This window comes from Leuresthes tenuis, unplaced genomic scaffold (assembly GCF_036924035.1).
Source record: "Leuresthes tenuis unplaced genomic scaffold, fLeuTen1.0.hap1 SCAF_16, whole genome shotgun sequence".
NCBI classification, from domain to species: Eukaryota; Metazoa; Chordata; class Actinopteri; order Atheriniformes; family Atherinopsidae; genus Leuresthes; species Leuresthes tenuis.
This window is the reverse complement of record NW_027325370.1, coordinates 4,433,962-4,451,380: the sequence shown is the minus strand read 5'-3', so window position 1 is coordinate 4,451,380 and position 17,419 is coordinate 4,433,962. Positions and strand designations below refer to the sequence as shown.

General features: G+C 42.4%; 1 protein-coding gene across 1 annotated transcript; it reads right to left on the bottom strand.

The window, feature by feature from the left end:
* Nucleotides 1-144: 144 nt before the first annotated feature.
* prpf6 (PRP6 pre-mRNA processing factor 6 homolog (S. cerevisiae)) lies at nt 145-13,110 on the bottom strand. The gene is made up of 21 exons (XM_072366516.1): nt 12,892-13,110; nt 12,401-12,563; nt 12,162-12,280; nt 11,928-12,006; nt 10,272-10,448; nt 9,872-10,000; nt 9,678-9,772; nt 9,424-9,580; nt 9,095-9,257; nt 7,527-7,645; nt 7,200-7,418; nt 6,260-6,382; nt 6,020-6,141; nt 5,708-5,846; nt 5,467-5,586; nt 4,486-4,662; nt 4,236-4,369; nt 3,973-4,064; nt 3,504-3,618; nt 3,227-3,353; nt 145-3,072 (listed from the first exon to the last, which is right to left on the bottom strand). The coding sequence occupies exons 1-21, from the start codon at nt 13,077-13,079 to the stop codon at nt 2,920-2,922; spliced, it is 2,910 nt and encodes a 969-aa protein (XP_072222617.1). The 5' UTR covers nt 13,080-13,110; the 3' UTR covers nt 145-2,919.
* Nucleotides 13,111-17,419: the final 4,309 nt, after the last annotated feature.

Sequence of the window (17,419 nt, the reverse complement as noted above, 5' to 3'; positions counted from 1 at the left end):
TGCTTCGTGGTTTCCAACATCCCCAGTGTGACTGCTGCTCCGATTTCCCTCCCCGTCATGGATAGATGGCGCTGGGCATAAGATTTCATCCAACTCCAGTCCGATCAAGTCCAGGAAACTCCTGCAATCAATCACTTGCCCTCATTCTTTCGGTTTCGTTTGAAAGACGTGGTACCAGCAGAGCTGGAATCTGGAGGAGCGTTTATCTATAGCGCAGCTGAAAAACGTGAGGTTCAAATTCTCAGTGGGTGGTTTGAGGGCGATCCTTCAGCCAAAACGTCCAGTGTTACAACGAAGAACAAATGTGGGAACTGCATGGGAGGGTTAGTGCTGGAGTCAAAGGTCTGGGAGAACATATCCGACAAAGACAGCAATTGTTCACTCAAATATAAAATCGTCACGTCACATTAAGCAAAAACAAAAGTGCAATAAACTTTTATTTGTTTACTGGATGGCTACAAAAGACTTTAAAAACTCTTTTATGCGAACTGTATTTAAATTTTTTTTTTTTTTTTTAAAAAGACCAAATCACATGAGAACTGCTCTGATGGTTCCCACCAAAGACTTTATTATACCCTCACATCATGGACAAACTGCCAGATCTGCACCCCTTCATGTACAAAAGGAAAAGAAAGAGGTTATGGTATTTAAACCCAATGATCACTTCACAACACAAGTTCTCAGAGGGAAAAAAACATGTTTTACTGTCACAATGTGTATTTTAAGTTTATCTTTTAGCATCCCAACACTTTACTGACAGAAAGTCAAATTGTGACGCTAATCATCAGAAAATTAGACATTGATGTCAAAGTGATTAATTAATGTAAGATTTACTTTATAGCCTAAATACATCAGGTGCTCAGGGAGTATGCTGTGGGTTTCTCTCACCTCCAGGTTAGCACTTACAAACTACCACAGGCTGCTGCTGAGGAAATGAATAGCTAGTGAGCAGAAGACAGGCAGCGGCTCCATCATATCTTCTTATTCTAAGTTTACGATGCATTCAAAGCATGCCATGGAAGAACATACATTAGCAACTTAAGTGTTTTGTCACCTCATGCACCACCTGCCCCATGCGCACAGGTTTGTACAAACACAGAACACCAGCATGATCAAAAGAAACAGGCCGTGAGCTCAGGCCAATTTAATCTGTACATGTCGAACGTCCGTGTGATGATTGGCTGACCAGAGCACCCTTAACGATAGTGTTAGTGATAATGAATATGCCAGCTAGTCCGTGGGCTCCTCAAACCCCAACCCAACACATCTGTAATCACACATCTGGTGTTGAGTATCACTACAGACTTCCAGAACTGATTCAACTGCGGCTCACATTGGTCCCAGTTCAATAATGTGCCAGTTTTCCTCTGTCCTCCCTACCATTCGCTGATGCTGCTGTGGTCAAACCAGCCACCACGTCTACCGGGTGACATGAGCCAGCCCCCAATTTGTTATATTCTGATGCAGAAATCAGAAAGATTTTTCAGTATTATCACATTTTGATTCAGCGTGTGTGAACAAAGGAAATAAAAAGTGTGTTTGAGACACAGGGGCTGGTTTAATGTGCTGTGCAGGGAACTGAAAAAGTTTAAATTTTTAAATAAATATGTAAATGGACTGCTAAACATACTCAGGCTTCTATTAACAACCCTGGGCCACCTGCCCGAGTCCCTCTGCAGGAGACACTGCGTAACCTGTATTAAAGGTTCAATCCAAATTATATTGAGCCTTATCAGATTACTCAAATGAAGATGAATCCGAATTCTTTAGATCCCAAACACAATCAATCAATCAATCAATCATAAATTACTGGCTTAAGGACAAATCAAGCCTGTGCTGCACAAGAGTAGCGATGATTTTCTCTTTAATGATGCAGGACACGACCGTGCCGACTGCAGCCGCTCAGACGTGATGGGAGGAGTGTTAGAAAAATTATATAGTTATACTATGAGAAAAGCTGCAAGAATAAGAGTTTCTGTGATGGGGGGGGCTCCTCCTGTCTCTTTGTTCTCATAATACTATGTAGCAAGCAAAAGTGTTTTGACTGTTTTGACTGTCTGAACTCATCTTCCCATAATATTAATGCCTTTTCCCATAACATTGTGTGGCCAGCAAGCATAAACAATATAAATAGCAATAGCACCATTTTGTTAGCAGACAACTCTGAGCCAGCTTCCTGACAGGCTGTGCCGACTTGTCTCTTTCTTGCAAGAAATAAATGTTTTGTGTTAATCGTATCCAGCGACTCTGAGCCTAATTTTGAGAGAATTTTTCTGACAACTACAGAAACAAAGTGGAGACTTTAAAACATACACAGGCTACCATTATTTCAAGTAGATTTTTGCACATTTTAATACAAGCCTCATAACTATTATCATGCACGGTGATGGCAGAATCATACTGGGGGAAGAACCATGAGCGTTTCTAAAGGGAGATCATCAAACGATTGCAGAAAAAAAAATAAAAAAAGGACACGGTCCAGCAATTTTAAGAAGATCTGGGAGAAGGTTTACATCACAACAAGAAAAAATAAATCTAAAATAAAATGACAAACCTCGGGAGCCAACAATGCCGGTGCCACTTGAGTTCTACAGAAACTCCTACGCATAAACTCAGGGGTTGTCATCTCTGCCAGGTACATTTCTACATTTTCACTGCAAGTAGGTGACCCGTCACTTTGAGTTTTATTTTTTAAGTGTGCTGAAATCCCTTCCACAAATCCACTAAGAAACATCTTCCCTGATGACAAGAAGGAAACAAAACTAAAGAAATTATACTTGTGAAACTGTGACAACAGGAAAAACAATAACTGTGTGTGTGTGTGAGATGGGCGCGTCCTGGTGGAGAACAAGCATGTCCATAGCTGCTCCCCGACTGCCAGAGTTCTCCGGGTGTTTTCAGTCCAACTTTCCCAAAGTCTCAGAATGTGTTCTTGATCTTGCTGGCTACCTGCGCTAAGATCTCTCCCGTCTTCTTCTGCCAGTGCAGGACGTGTTTGGACTCGGCACACCAAAGCTCCCCGTGGCGGGGCTCTGCATTCTCGCAGCGCTTTCGCACCTCCTCCTGTTGTTCCTGGTGGATGCAGAGCAGTAAGGTTAAACACTCTCAACACGAACAAGCACACAAAAAAAAAAAAAAAAACCGATGTATGCTGCAAAACACAATTAGCTCCAATGCAGATGTCCTTATTGGGAATGCAGCACAAGCCCAGACATATGAGTCATACCTCTGTTCCATGCTGCAGCTCAAACTTGTAGAAGAGAGCCCAAGCATCTCCCAGGTCTGGCTCAATCTTTACCGTCCTGAGGAACCACTCTCTGGCTTTGGTGATCTTGCGCTCACTCCAGAACAACCTGAGATGTGCAGAAATGTTCAAATAAAAACCACAAACAGAGGAGTAAAGGTTTTTGAGAACACTGTAAAGGCAGAATCGTGCAAATTGTTTTTGGAAAGAGAACGACTGAAAGTAGGGCAAGGAGGGTAAAAAGCAGTGAAATCCATACTTTGCCACAGCGAGCAGGACATGGGGGTCATGTTCACACTTCTTCAAAGCGTCCACGCTCTTAGTCTTCCTCTGGGGCCTGGCCTCCAAGAACACCGCCTCAGCCCACAAGATGCCTGCAGAAAATGAGCATCGAGTGAAATGGAGATTAGAAAACTATGTATGACGTAACTTCTCAGAAATCTCTTTTTGTGAAGTCTAGTTTGCAATCAAGACACCAAAAACTGTGTCAGTATTTAAAAAAAATGGCTTTGCAACAATAAACTGTTTCATTCTAAGTTTTTTTGCAATAATTAACAAATGTCACGAGGCCTGCAATGAAGCAAGTAAAAGTTCTGCACTTGGTTGAACAAGAGGTTTGTTATTGCCTGGAGGGACAAAACGCCACAGAAGGTCTCAGCCAGTTTAAAGGGAAAAAACACGGTGAAGGTGAGACTGTTTCAGGCCTCTGAGGAGCAGCGTACACCCACCTGAATTTGGGCACTCCTGCAGGGCTTTGGCCATCAGTGTGTTGGCGATGTTCTTCAGGCCAGATCGGTACTCCAGTCTGACAGACTCCAGCCTGGTTTACACAAACATGTCATTTTTAGAGGCAATTTGTGTTTTTACCTTTAACAACAGTTTGGCTTCCAGGGTTAGAGTGAAAGTACATCTTTTACAAATGGAGAAGTTGTCCAATAAACATGCTAACTGGTCAGTCTCATATACAACACTGTTATTCCCATTTCCTCACCACAGCTCAGGGCTCTGTGGGTTCTTCAGTCGCGCCTTCTCAAGGATTGCTCTGGCCCGTGTCAGCTGTCCCACTCTCTCTTCGAGTCGAGACAGCAGCAACCACAGGGACACCGAGTGGGGACATTTTTTCAGCTATGGCAGCAGAAAAGAAAACAATCTAATCATTAAAGTGATACGGACACACTTTTCTTCATCAAAACAGACTTAAAATCTAATTCCCACGTAGTTGACACCAAACACCGCCTCACCCCTTGGTTATAGGCCTCTCTGGCCTTGTCCAGGTTTTCACACTGCTCCTCAATCTGGCCTCGCATCATCCAAAGTTTGGGGAAGTCCTCATAGTGTTTCAGGGCCTCAGTGCACAGCTCCTGGGCAGCGTCTATGTTTCCCAAAACCCATTCCAGCTTCACCGATTTCATAAACACCTACAGAGGTTGCAAACAAACAAAAAAAAAAATGGGTACAAACCTGATCTATGACATCTGCTCCTAAATCCACTTGCCTTGTAACACAAAAGGAAATGTACTGAGAAATAGAAAGATATAGTAAACCAATTTGACATAATTCTAGCCCAATGTGTGCAATAGCAATATCTTTCCAGCTGTCAGATATCACTCACTGTCCTCTAAGGACACAGCCTAAATGCTTAACTGGGTCATTAACAGGCTAAGTTGTTTTACACAAGAGGAAATCACCGCTGCCAACATATCATTAAGGCTCTTTTAGTTATATCTGTCAGCACTTTGTAGCCAGATATACAGAATGACAGTTAGAGAGCACATCTGACAGCATCTGTCATCCTGAGTGGGTCTGACTGTTTCTTGGTGTAGAAATTTTGCAAGCCTGAACCTGAGCAGGACAGAATGTTTGTAGAAGCCACTTCAAAGATAATGCAGTAACACATCACTATCAAACAATGGCTTTCTAACAGACAAGAATAAAACCTGATGAACAAGTCAGCCGTAAAACACGGGTCAGGAGAGCTGCATCAATACTGGCGTTACTTAATGAAAAGCAAAACATGCTGGTACAGAAGGGAAAAGAAGGCCAGTGAAAGTGACAGCATGAGACTTTATTTCAACACGACTCCACTGCGTAAATTTACAATCAGAAAGCCCTCCCGACCCCGAAGTACAAGCTGAAAGCCGAGACTTGTTTTGGGAGTTTAAAGTGGTGAAATCCCTCTGTGACCTTATCAAACTTTCATACACACTCTCTCACACACTCACCCTGGCTGTTGGAGCACTGCTGCGAGCCTTGGCCAGCAGTCGCCGGGCTCTTTCGTACTCATTATTCTCAGACTCCAGTTTGACTGCAGCGAGCCAAATCTCTTCACTGTTCGGGTTAGCCTAGAATAGAATAAACAATAAGAGGAGGGGTAGAAAGCGTGTGGAGGGGGACACGGTTAGACACGGGACACATTAACTGTAACTGTATGTCACGTCAACGCGTGCTTGGTTTCACTGTCACCTGGAAAGCTAGAGCGAGGATACTTCTAGCTGCTGGTACATCCTCCGCCAGCCACTTAGACTTGGCTCCCATCAGCCAAAGGACCTCTGCTTTTGGACAGTGAGCCACAGCTCTTTGCAACAAAGCCTCCAGTGATTCCCTAAGAGACACAAGAATACCACAGAAGACTGATGAATCGGAGCACAATGGGAATTAGACCAGAGCAAACTAGAAAGTCAGTGACTAAAAATGTGCCGAAATACAGCAGCCAACAGTTTTAGACTATAACAGCTTCCAGTCTGACAGAAAAAAACCCAAACAAACAAAACAGACCTGGTGCCATGGTTCTTCTCAAAGTAGGCTGCTCGAAGCCAGACGCTTTTCTTACTGGGGAACACCTGCAGGGCGTGGGCATAGATGGCCCTGGCACACTCCAGCGCCCCATGGGCCACACACTGAAACACAGAACACAAGCACCAAAGTTAAGTTCAACTTAAAACAAAGCAAAGCAAATTAGAATGCAAATGCTGAGTGTGATGATCTGAATGTGTCCTGTCACACATCTAAACTCACACTCTCTGCGTCCTCCATCCAAGTGTGTTTGCGGTCCTCCTCCTCAATGCCAATCCCAATAACAGCCCTTATCACTGCCTGGCAGGTGGCCACACTGCCTGCCTTGTCACACTCTTCGGCATCCTGCAGGACAAGTAGAAGCATTTAGGAGAGATAAGGCTGCAGGTGAAGAGGAAGCATACAAAATATCAAAAGGCATGAACTGTAAACGAAGCATTTCACGTGGAAACATTCACACACCTGATGTCAGAGGAACTGTGTTCAGCCTCTGAGACGAAGCTGGTTTACTGATTGATATCAAAGTAGATGACTTACAGTTTATAGATGCTCACTCTTTTATGAGATATAATCAAGGCAGAGACAGGGGCAACAGAGGTGAAGCTGGCAGACGTTGTGTAAAAGGAGGAGGGCTTTTTTTTTTTTAATCACATCAATACATTACAAACAAAGAGTTATCTTAGTATGTGCGCTACAGGACTACATTTTACAGCTGTCAAATCATGACATCCAAACGTTACACGCTTTGACTTTTCAAGGGGTAGAAAAAGCAAAGCAGTGCAACTAAAGAGTGCACAAAGAGATTTCCCTGAAAGGAAAGCCCGCGATTGCTCAATAAGTCAACTGCACTGGACAAAGCGTCAAAGCGTCGCAGTGCCGGCTCGTATGCTTCCAGAAGCTTTTTCTGCCAGCATATGCTAGCATGCTAACAGTCCTCCTTTCACACCTGCATACGTCTTCCAAGGCTTAAAGGTGCAATAACATAATGTTTCACCTTGTAAAAATGTGTTAATCTGAAGTTTAGATGAAAAATAACAACAATTTCTAACCGTAGAGAAGACAATTAATCACTCAGAGGACAAAGTTTCAGCATGATATAGACCACTGTAGGAAGTCCTGCTCTCTCCTTCTGTGAGAAAACCTCAAAGCTGCAGCTACAAACCTGTATCCACTGTTCCCTGTTGATTTCCACACCATTGGCCCGCAGAGAAGTGATGGCTCTGTCAATGATCTTGTCCACCATCTGAGTGTTGCCATTAGCCTCCTCCAACTTAGCAGCAGTGATCCAGATGTGGCGGTCAGTGGGAATATTCTCTCGTGCTTTGTTCAAGACACGACGGGCGTTCTCGTACGTTTCTAAGCGGGCGAGCGCCAGCCACAGCTGCAGGAGACACAGCAGTTAAATATAAAGATCAAAATGCGCTGTGCGGCGTGTGGTTCAATGTAAAATGTTTAAAGCTGGCAAATAATGACACCGTTTGAAGCACACCTCCACGCTTGTAGGGCAACACTCCACAGCCCTGCTGAGCATGATTCTGGCATCCTCGGGTTCCTCCAGCTCGACAGCCGTCTTCCACAGTCGCACCGACTTCGACACATTCTCCAAGGCTACATGGAAAACAATCAAAAACCTGCTGAGTCATTTTACTGACAGTCATTTGGGTAACAATAAACCTTGTTGAAGAGCCACTGTGACGAGGGACTCTGCAGTCCTTTAACAGCCAAAAACACCTGGCTTTTGTCTTCCGATGAAAGGGGAACCGGCACTCAGTCTCACAGCAGCTCACACAGTATAGACGGTTATGTAAATATGACACCTGAGCTGACGCATTCATTTCTGCTTCGAGCGTGGAGTTGACCAGTCAAAACTAATTCTTTTTTCACAGAAAGCCAGCAGCATAATCAAACGCCATCCCTCTTTGGTTGTGACAGGCCATACGTTTGGTTGTGAGCTGCTGGAATGTATGCGACCAGCGCCCTGAGGTGCTGCTTCTGACCATAGTCTAATGCTCTGTTTCAGTGGCTGTGCCTGCGCTTAAAAATGATTAATCAGTTCCTTTTTGTGTTTTTTTCCCAAAGACAGAGGTATTTATTTCTGTCTTACTAGTGAAGGTTTAACGGCCGTAACATCACCTGGGTTTGATGTGTCAGACTGTGGCTGCAGGTAGACCCAAAAACCAGTAGAGAACACTACTTTTACCCACTCAGCTGGCTCCGGCACACAAAATAAAAAGCTTGCACCCAATAATTGTGAGTGAAAAAAGTACAATGTGAGCAATCTCTGCGAGGTCATTTGCTAAACTAAAACCCACAACTGTGCTTGCCTATCTGCTAATGTGCATGCATACAGTTAAGACAACTGCTGCATTTACACTGATATATATAGGTCTGAGCTAGTAATAAATCATGTTTCACCGGGATGCTCACTCCGAACTGCAGCCAACACATTGCTGTTAAATCAATGGAAAGCAGTGCAAGCCTGAAGACTGTATTAGTTGTGCATTAGTAGTAAAGTTTAATAGTGTTGAGTGTGAAGGCAGAGTGTTGTGTGTGTAATGAAGTAGAGAAGAGGCGTCTAAACATGTAGAGGCGGAGAGAGCTCTTCCTCAATGGAAGCTCTGATCCATCTCTGTCAGTGGGGTATGCTGCTGGGAAATATTAGTGCATGTGTGCCTGTGTGTGCCTGTGTGTGCATGTGTGAGTTCGGGCATTGACACCATGGTTAAATTCAGTGCCTGGCCTTGACAAGGAGCCAGAAACGCAGCTGCCAAATGTAACCCTGATGAAATATTTTCTGTAATCTAAGCGGGCTGGAACTGAGTTGCTTTTATGAGACAACGAACAGATTGAGACTGGCCTTGAAATTTGGCCCCACAGAAATTAGTGTCTTCCTTTTGGCAGGATTACCAAAGTCATTCACACATGCACTGCTGGGAAGGCACATGAGCCTCTGCTCATACGACTAAAACATCAACACGTGGCTTCAGAACAACTGCCTCGCAGTCTGACAATGAATGCAAATCTTTTTTGGTACAATAAATAGAAAAGCAGCCGTACCCTTCCTGAGGACCCGTTTCTTAGCTCTGACATCCGTCTCCAACTCTGCGGCTCGGATGTAGATGCGGACAGACTGTGGCAGGTGACGAACAGCCTGGGCTACCACGGCTTTAGCGGTGTCACCTGGCTGGAGCCTGGCTGCCTCCAGCCACACATCCTCACTCTGTTTGAAGGATAAAAATAGGGGGAGGGGTGGGGGTTTCCAGTAATAATATCAAGACATTTGATTAAATACTGCAAAGTGAGACATTCGATAGTAGAAATTCCATAATAACATAGATCATTGTGTGTGCTTAGTGCTGAACTGACACAGATTCATCCTCCTTTACCTTAGGACACATCTCTGTGCCTTTCATGATAAGGTTTCTGGCCACTTGCAGTTTGCCAGTCACCTCCTCCAGCCTGGCGGAAGCAATCCAGGCAGGCGGATGATGGGGGTTGGTCTCCCTGACTGATTTCAGCAACAGACGAGCCTTCTTGATGTCACTAGACATGCAGAGTCATGCACGAGCAATCAAATACACACATAACTCCTTGTTTTATACAGATTATATATGAACATTTCATGTTGCAATGTCTCTACCTGATGTCTCCTCCATAAGTGGGGATCATGGAGTTAAGATCTGTCAGATAACCTTTTGGATCTACTACTGTCTGTCCACTGACTGAGTCGGACACCTGAGGAGATAGAATAGGACAGCAAATAACTAAATCTTCTAGATCTGAACAACAGAACACGGGAAAGGTGAAAGTGGCTTGGCCTCGTGCAAGATTTACCTGACTGAGCCTCATATCCATGAGAGTGTTTCTGGCCTGACCAATTTTCCTCATATCCAGTTCTCCTGTTCCTGGTGTCATCAGGCCAGGGGTCATGTTTCCTGGGTAAGATGTGTTCAGGCCTCCCAGCTGGTGGCAAACAGGAAACATTGAAAAAGAGAGATACAGTTGACGCAAGAATTTTTGTTATGGCATGTTTAAACAGCTTATGACACACAACATGTGTTCAATATAAAAACATGTTGCATGAATGAAAATCACTCCATGAATGACACATTTCTAGAGATTTGCTTCTTTCCAGAGAAACATCCTGCCTCCTGCTGGGACAGGCTGGAACTACAGCTCCCAGTTCAGTGACATGCTTTTAGCTGGATGTACATGTATTTGCATGAATACTGACCCCCTGCAAAGGGTCGACGGAGGTGTGGTTCTCTCCGCTCTGCAGGTGTTTGGAGAAGAAGCTGTCAGGGACAGGGGTGAGCTTCTCATAGCGAGGATTCCTCTGTCTCTTGTTCCTAGCATCTCCAACTTCAGGGATGCTCAGCCACTCCTCCTCCGACACCTCCGCTAACTTCCTCTGTGAAGAGATGGGAATGGAGTGAGTTTCAAAGGTCTGACCATATGATGAAGATCGTGGAAAATGCTCTCCCAAACCTGGCATATACCTTGTTTCAAAGAGACAGCAGTGCACAAAAATGATCAAGAATCCCACCTACTCCTTAGACTCATACTGTCCAGCATGGATGCAACAGATGTGAGCAGAGAGGAGCACATTAACAGAGCAGCAGCAGCTCAAGCGTTCAATCTCTGCCTACACAGGAGGTGCAGAGTTGTGTAATCATAGAATTCAGTAGTAGGTTGACAACATTCTGGCAGCATACTGAGCTCAACACACCACAGATCTGCCCACGAAACACATAAAATACAAGTGAAGCATAAATGATGCTTTCGGTTGTGTTTACGTGAGTATGTAATCTGTGTCTACAAAACTCGATGAATGAATGACTGAAAACAGCTTGAGGGACTCCCTGAGTGGAAATACTAAGACAACAGGGTGCTTCTTTGCTTATTAGAAGTCTCAACAAAGCACACCTGCTTATTAAGCTAATGAAGTCATTCAGGAGAGCTGCTACTTTACCTTTTCTGTTTCAATTAACCCAGCAACCCGAGACTTTAAAGTGAACTGTGTCACAGTGATGTTACCGCGCTGCTGCAACTATTTAGTGCAACTTTGCAACCATTTTCTAAGACAGCATGTCCAAAATCTCAAACAAGGCACAACTGTGCAACTTGGAAATGTGTCTCTCTTGTTTCTGTCTGTTTTTTTTCTTCATCTTTAGCATTTGTGCACTGAAACAGAACGAGACTGTGGTGAGTGTCGTGACCAGTGTGAGTGATAGAGCTGACGTGAGGTTCTCAGGTCCGCCTGTCACTGAACCAGTGGTTCATTTGACAAAAGATCACCGAGATCTTCCCGTGACACAGAAGCTCCAAATTTCTGATGAGGACAAGACAAGGAAAGTCGCACTGAAAGAGGCAAAGATCTACTTCCTCCGACATGAACTGCTCATGCAGCTTACAAGGTAAAGGTATTGAAACGAAAGCTATGCTGTGGATTTCCCGCAGTGCTTTCAACATAAAGACGACAGAAGGACACAGACCTTCCATGGACAGATGCACTGAACTGCAGAATATCTGCAGAAATGCACTGATCAGTCTGCAGAAGGCACAGAAACCCCAATATAATTCAATACATCACACTGAAACCACGGCCATTCAGGAAATTCACGGGTCGCATTCAGAAATGGTTGTTAACAGAAACTAAGTTTGTTTAATCATGTTAACCATTCATCTAAGTTAAAGTGAACGTTAATCAGTTCACTTAATTCAACGTTATTCTCAGTCAGGAGCACCAGAACCCTGGAGGACTTTTGATGTGGCACAGATTGCACAGTTAAACTCTTTTTACCCATCATCACCACACCTTTCCCAACACAGCTTTTTAAATGTTTATTTTTCATAAAGTAAGACAGCAAAGATGATAAAATTTTCTTACCTTCAGATCTGAGAATTGCTGCTGGATTTTGGGTCGCTCCATACGGTATTTCTCAATTTCTTCCTTTTCTCTCAGCTCCCTAAAGATCCGCAAAGAACAGCCAACAACAAATATATATGCAACATTAAATCAAAGTTTATTCAAAGATGAATATGACGTGCAAGGTTTACAAAGGAGGGCACTATATTATACTTATTTAGTCAAGTGGGATAGAAGGCGAGTTTTATTTGTAACCTTCTTTCTTTGCGTCTTTCGTCCATCCTCTTGTCCAGTGCTGCATATATAGCATCTGCTTCTTCATCGTCTTTCTCATAAGGCCCACTGGAGAACAAGCTCCCCGCATAACCATTAAACTACAAGGAAACACGCACAAAAAGACAGTTTATCATATGAGAAATATTACTGTCAAATCACATTTAATTTACTGAACCCTGGCCCACACTTTAAAACGGAAATAATCCAATCATAGTAACCTCGTCATAGTTGGTGTCATTCAAATCCTCATCATCATCGTCCTGATTCTTTTTCATTTGGTCCCCAACGGTCCTTTTCCCCGGGGGTGCATGTCGATCATCCACTGGATCATTGGCATCACGAGCAGGACCGATATCAGATCGGGTGGTGAAACCAGTAGCACTGCAACAGAAATATTCATTAAAACTTACTGAAGTAAATCCAACAGGATGCACAGATTAATTAATGCTTATTCACAGGTTAACTTGTAAGGAGTTAAGCGCCGTTTATGACAGCATTATTTTGCCAAATTTGTAGGTATGTAGGTAGGTATCAGACAACGAGCGGATCTCCAGTATCTTTATATAGTTAATTACAAAGGTGTTCTTCGAAATGATTAAAGGCTAGTCAAGGAGGAATCCATGTCCTTGTTAAGCTAGCGACAGCATTGAAAACACCTCTAACTGTGGTTAGAGAGCTAGGCTAGCTAGTTAGCATTTGGTTAGCTCACCCTCTGCCCAGACCGGGGACGTAGCCCAGCGGGGCGGGCATCCCCAAAAACGGCTTCTTCTTTTTCCCCATAAGCGGAGAGGCAAGGGGCATTATCGGCGGGGCACCGCTGCCCCCCGCCGCCCCGGCGCCTCCCGCAGATGTTTTGGAGACAATTTTAGGCGCTTGTTTTGTAGCAGTTGTAGCCATCGTTGCGACGCAAAGCACACTGGCGGATGAACAACAGTCGAACTTCCGTTCCCACAAAAAAGCGACCCTGTTCTTCTAGAAATGTATGCTGGTGTGTATAACAGCGCCCCCCACTGGGCAGGCTGTGCTACTCTTTATTTTTGCCGCTCCTAAAATTTAAGTTTTGTCCAAAATTATAAGTATGACTATAACATGTACACAGTGTGACTGAAATAATTTCTTCCGGGTATTTATCACGTTTCACACTGTTAAGAATTGTTTTAATTTGATTTGTTTTTCTTCTTTTTTTAATAGAAGCCACATGAGGGCACCAAACCATGTAAAATATAGTGATTTAGAGTAAAGTTTTTCTTGATTTTTTTATACTACGTTGCTATGATTTACTTGATAGGGTCGTGTAAAAGACGTTCATGTTGCTAATAAAGTTCAAATTGATAATTTTATGTTGTACCAGTCATTTTAAACTCCAGAAAAATACCTTGTGCAAAATCTTGCATCTAATTAGAATAACTGATGTCAGATCAGTAATTTGATTTATCATTGAAAGAGCCTCTTTTTTCATTTAATTCTTACAGAAGTAAAGATTAGGATGTGTTTACCCTGTCAAAACTGTATGGGCAACATTTTAATGTTTTAAGAAAAAAATTATAATGTAAAGTCAAATTACAAAGAATTCTGGTATCATGGAACACAGGTATAAGAAAAGATTTAGAAGATCCACAGATATGTACAAAAAAAACAAGGCTGTAAATGGCATTGAATGGACCTTGAATGGCTGTGATCTTCCAGTTTTCAGGTGGTACTGGGCTACATTAAAAACACACAATTCTATTGCATCCAAAAGAACAAATAATAATAATATAGATTAAATCCAATAATGCTGTCATCTCCTGTGAGCCTGAGTGTCTTAAGCATAGACTGAATTAACATTGAGGTTTGATTAATCAAAACTTGAAATTAATTTGGGAAATAATGGACTCTAAAACCACCAGTTCAAACACAGGGACCCTGACAAAGAGCCAGGGTGTGCAATTACATGTAATTCACACCAGTTTACATGAAATGGTCAACTTGCACAAATGTGAAAGCCTCATTACAGCAAAAAAAAAAAACAATGTATACTTGAGGTCTTAAGGCTTGCCAACATTTGAAGGCCTTGCTTATTTAAGTAACACAAACCACATTCTGCAGAGTTCAGTAAGTCCAGGTGCAGTTCATGTCTGTCTTGAGTAGCAGAAAGTCTATATCAGCAATAATGAGAAAGCAAGTTTTTTCAAGGTTAAAGTAATTTGTTTCCACGGTTGCAGACACTTACAGGGTGTTGTTGAGAATAGCAGAATAAAAACAGCTCAATAACAACCTCTCTGTAAACATATTGCTGGGATCACATTCAGAATGTGCATTCACAAGAAAACAACAAACATGTGACCTTACCCTTGCACGGTTTTCCGCTAAATTATTTAACAAATCATGGAATTCTGTTCCTCCCACCGTCCAAAAACATGTGTGTTCGGTTTATTGATGATTCTAAATGATCCCTAGGAGGGAGCGTGCACGGTTGTGTGCCTCGTTAGTCTCTGTGTGGCCCTGTGATGGACTGGTGACCTGTTCAGAGTGTCACCTGCCTCTCACCCGATGACAGCTGGCAGCTGGGCTAGGCTCCCCGCCCCCTGCGACCCTGAATTGGATTAAACAGGTATAGAAAATGAATGAATGAATGAATGAATGGACTTCGGTTTTTATTTTCACCTTAATCTAAAGGATTGTGCTTTACATACAACATCATGATGTTATATTCTGGGCACGAATGTCACAGCTGACATTTGTTCTAATAAACAACTGGGTCATTTAACAGGGTTTGTAAAAGTATCCTATTAAAGTCAAATTTGTTTGACTAAACAGTGAAACTAATTCTTACCCACAGTGGCATTAATTTCTGAGGTGTACTTTATCCTTTTTTCTTAGAGAAGCTGGTAACATGCATATAGTCAGTTAGGCTATCAATCTGAGGTTATTTCACCGTGTTCTCGTTAGACACGTTGTAGGATGTGACTGTAATAACATATGAAATATAAGGATAAAATGCACCAAATTTAATAGTCATATAGTCAAACGTGGGACACAAGACTGCAATTGATAATTACAGTCTAACATGACATTTCTGGGTTCCATCCCATGAGATGAAGTGAGGCCATACATCAATTAATTTCAATCACATTAACTTCACCCATCCACTGTCTGAGCTTTGGCTCCGGCCTTTACATTTTTCTTCATTTACATCGCCTGGGGGGCAGACATTATTTTACTCCTGGGAGTGGATGTTATGATGAAAATGGACTGTCAGACGCAATAGAAGATATATAGCTCACACATCCAAAACCCCTCTGAAACATGAAGCTTAATTTGAGCCTTAGTTTCATCCTACTGCTGCACTATTTCCTTCTGATTATTTAAACAATGATTTGACTTTGAAGGATCGATTGTAAAGACTAAATATAAAAATGAATATTTTGTGCAACTTGAAACGCTAACTGATCAAGGTCAGCCTCAACAAAAATACATTAATATTACTGGCCAGCGTTAGCCGTGAAAAATAACCAGAGCCTGATGGAAGCACGTCTGTCTTCTGATTAAATTGCAGAAGAATGAATCAACTAATCTCTGACTGCTTCAGTAACAGAAGTCTTTCCATGATAGCAATTAAGCAGGAGCCCACCAACGCCACACCCCACACACATTTGAACCAGTAGTTTTGATGGCAGCGGCAGCAGAAGATAGCGTTTTTTTTTGCTCAGACGTTGTGAAAGCTGACTGTGGTCTTGCCAGAGATCATACCATCATCATTTCCTCTGATCTGCAGCCATAAAACATTTGGCAGAGCTTCCTGTAAATGCAGGTGTGACCTGGAAACTGTCCTATGTTTACCTGCTTTAGACAATTTGGTGTTGTGACATGGAAGCCTAAAAGGCACTAGTATGACCTCCAAATCTAATTTGTAGCAACATCTCAGTTTTCAAGCAACTTAGCAAATAGAACTGGTAATAATAAGACATTAAGCTTTTGATTGGTGCACACATTTTATTGCACCGAGGGCAAGCGAATAAAGTAATTGTTATGGAGAGCCATTAGAGTGATTTGTTTATGAAAAGAAAATCACTGAAAAACAACCATTCAACGGCTCATTCCATTTCTTAACAAAGACTAATCACTCAATTTATGTAGAGGGGAATTTTAAATGAAGAAGATGCTCAAAACAATGCCCTTCATTTAGTGATTAATACGTTTTTTTGGTGATATAATGACAAACTAATGCATGTGAAATCTATAATTGGTCAATTTAAATGCACTATGAACAAAGTGAATCACTGCGAACACGGCCAAGTGTTTCCATTCAAGCAGGGATGCATTACTCCTCTGAATCTGTTAAGCCTCTAAGTGACAGGGAAGGACCAATGGACAATCTGTCGTCTCTGTCACAGCAGAAATGTCCATTGTGTGACATGTCCGTGGGTGTACAGCAATTTTCAAGAGGATACCAAGAAATAAAGGGTGAAATATCCCAGCAAATAGCATCTTGTGCCATTTACTGTCAACTTAGTGAGAGAAAGCTGCTGACTGCAAGAGAAGGAGGAGATATGTCAAGACGACAGGTTTATTGATACACTCAGTGCATTACCTATAAACACACAAAGAAACAGACACATCATTCATACTGCCTGGACAGCACTGTCAGTTAATTTTAGCTCATTATATTCAACAATACAGGGTGGGCAAAAAAATAATTGAAATATCCCAAAACAAGAAATAGACATGATCATTTTTCAAAATTACACATACATGTCAAATTCAGATATAGCCTTTTAGCTGAAAGGAGTCCACTCACACAACGCCTGACTTCAAACATAGAAGAAAGTCTCGTTAGAATTAAAGATTTATTTATTGCAGAGTACTGACTTTATGTTATTCTGACACAAAGAGAAGTGTCCTTGACAAAGGACAACAATTAATTCCCATTAGAGCCTTCATTTAGAAGTGGCCATCCAGTCATTCTGGATGTCAAACTTCACAGATGTTCAAGGGAAGTTTCATTGATCCTCTGAGCTTTGCTCAACAACAAAGCTTTGAATAAAGACAGCTCATAATCAGTCTACAGTTTCCAGCTGAGTTATTTTTCAACGGAAAAAGAAAGTGGATTTTGTGTTGTGAATACTAATGCATTGACAAATCTGACAAACGAGACATATTTGCATTGTGGGTCACTGAAAATGATTAATTAAGCTAATTGCTGTGTGAAGAGAACGACCCTTGCCACTCGTCTCCTTGAGTGTTAACAGGATCAC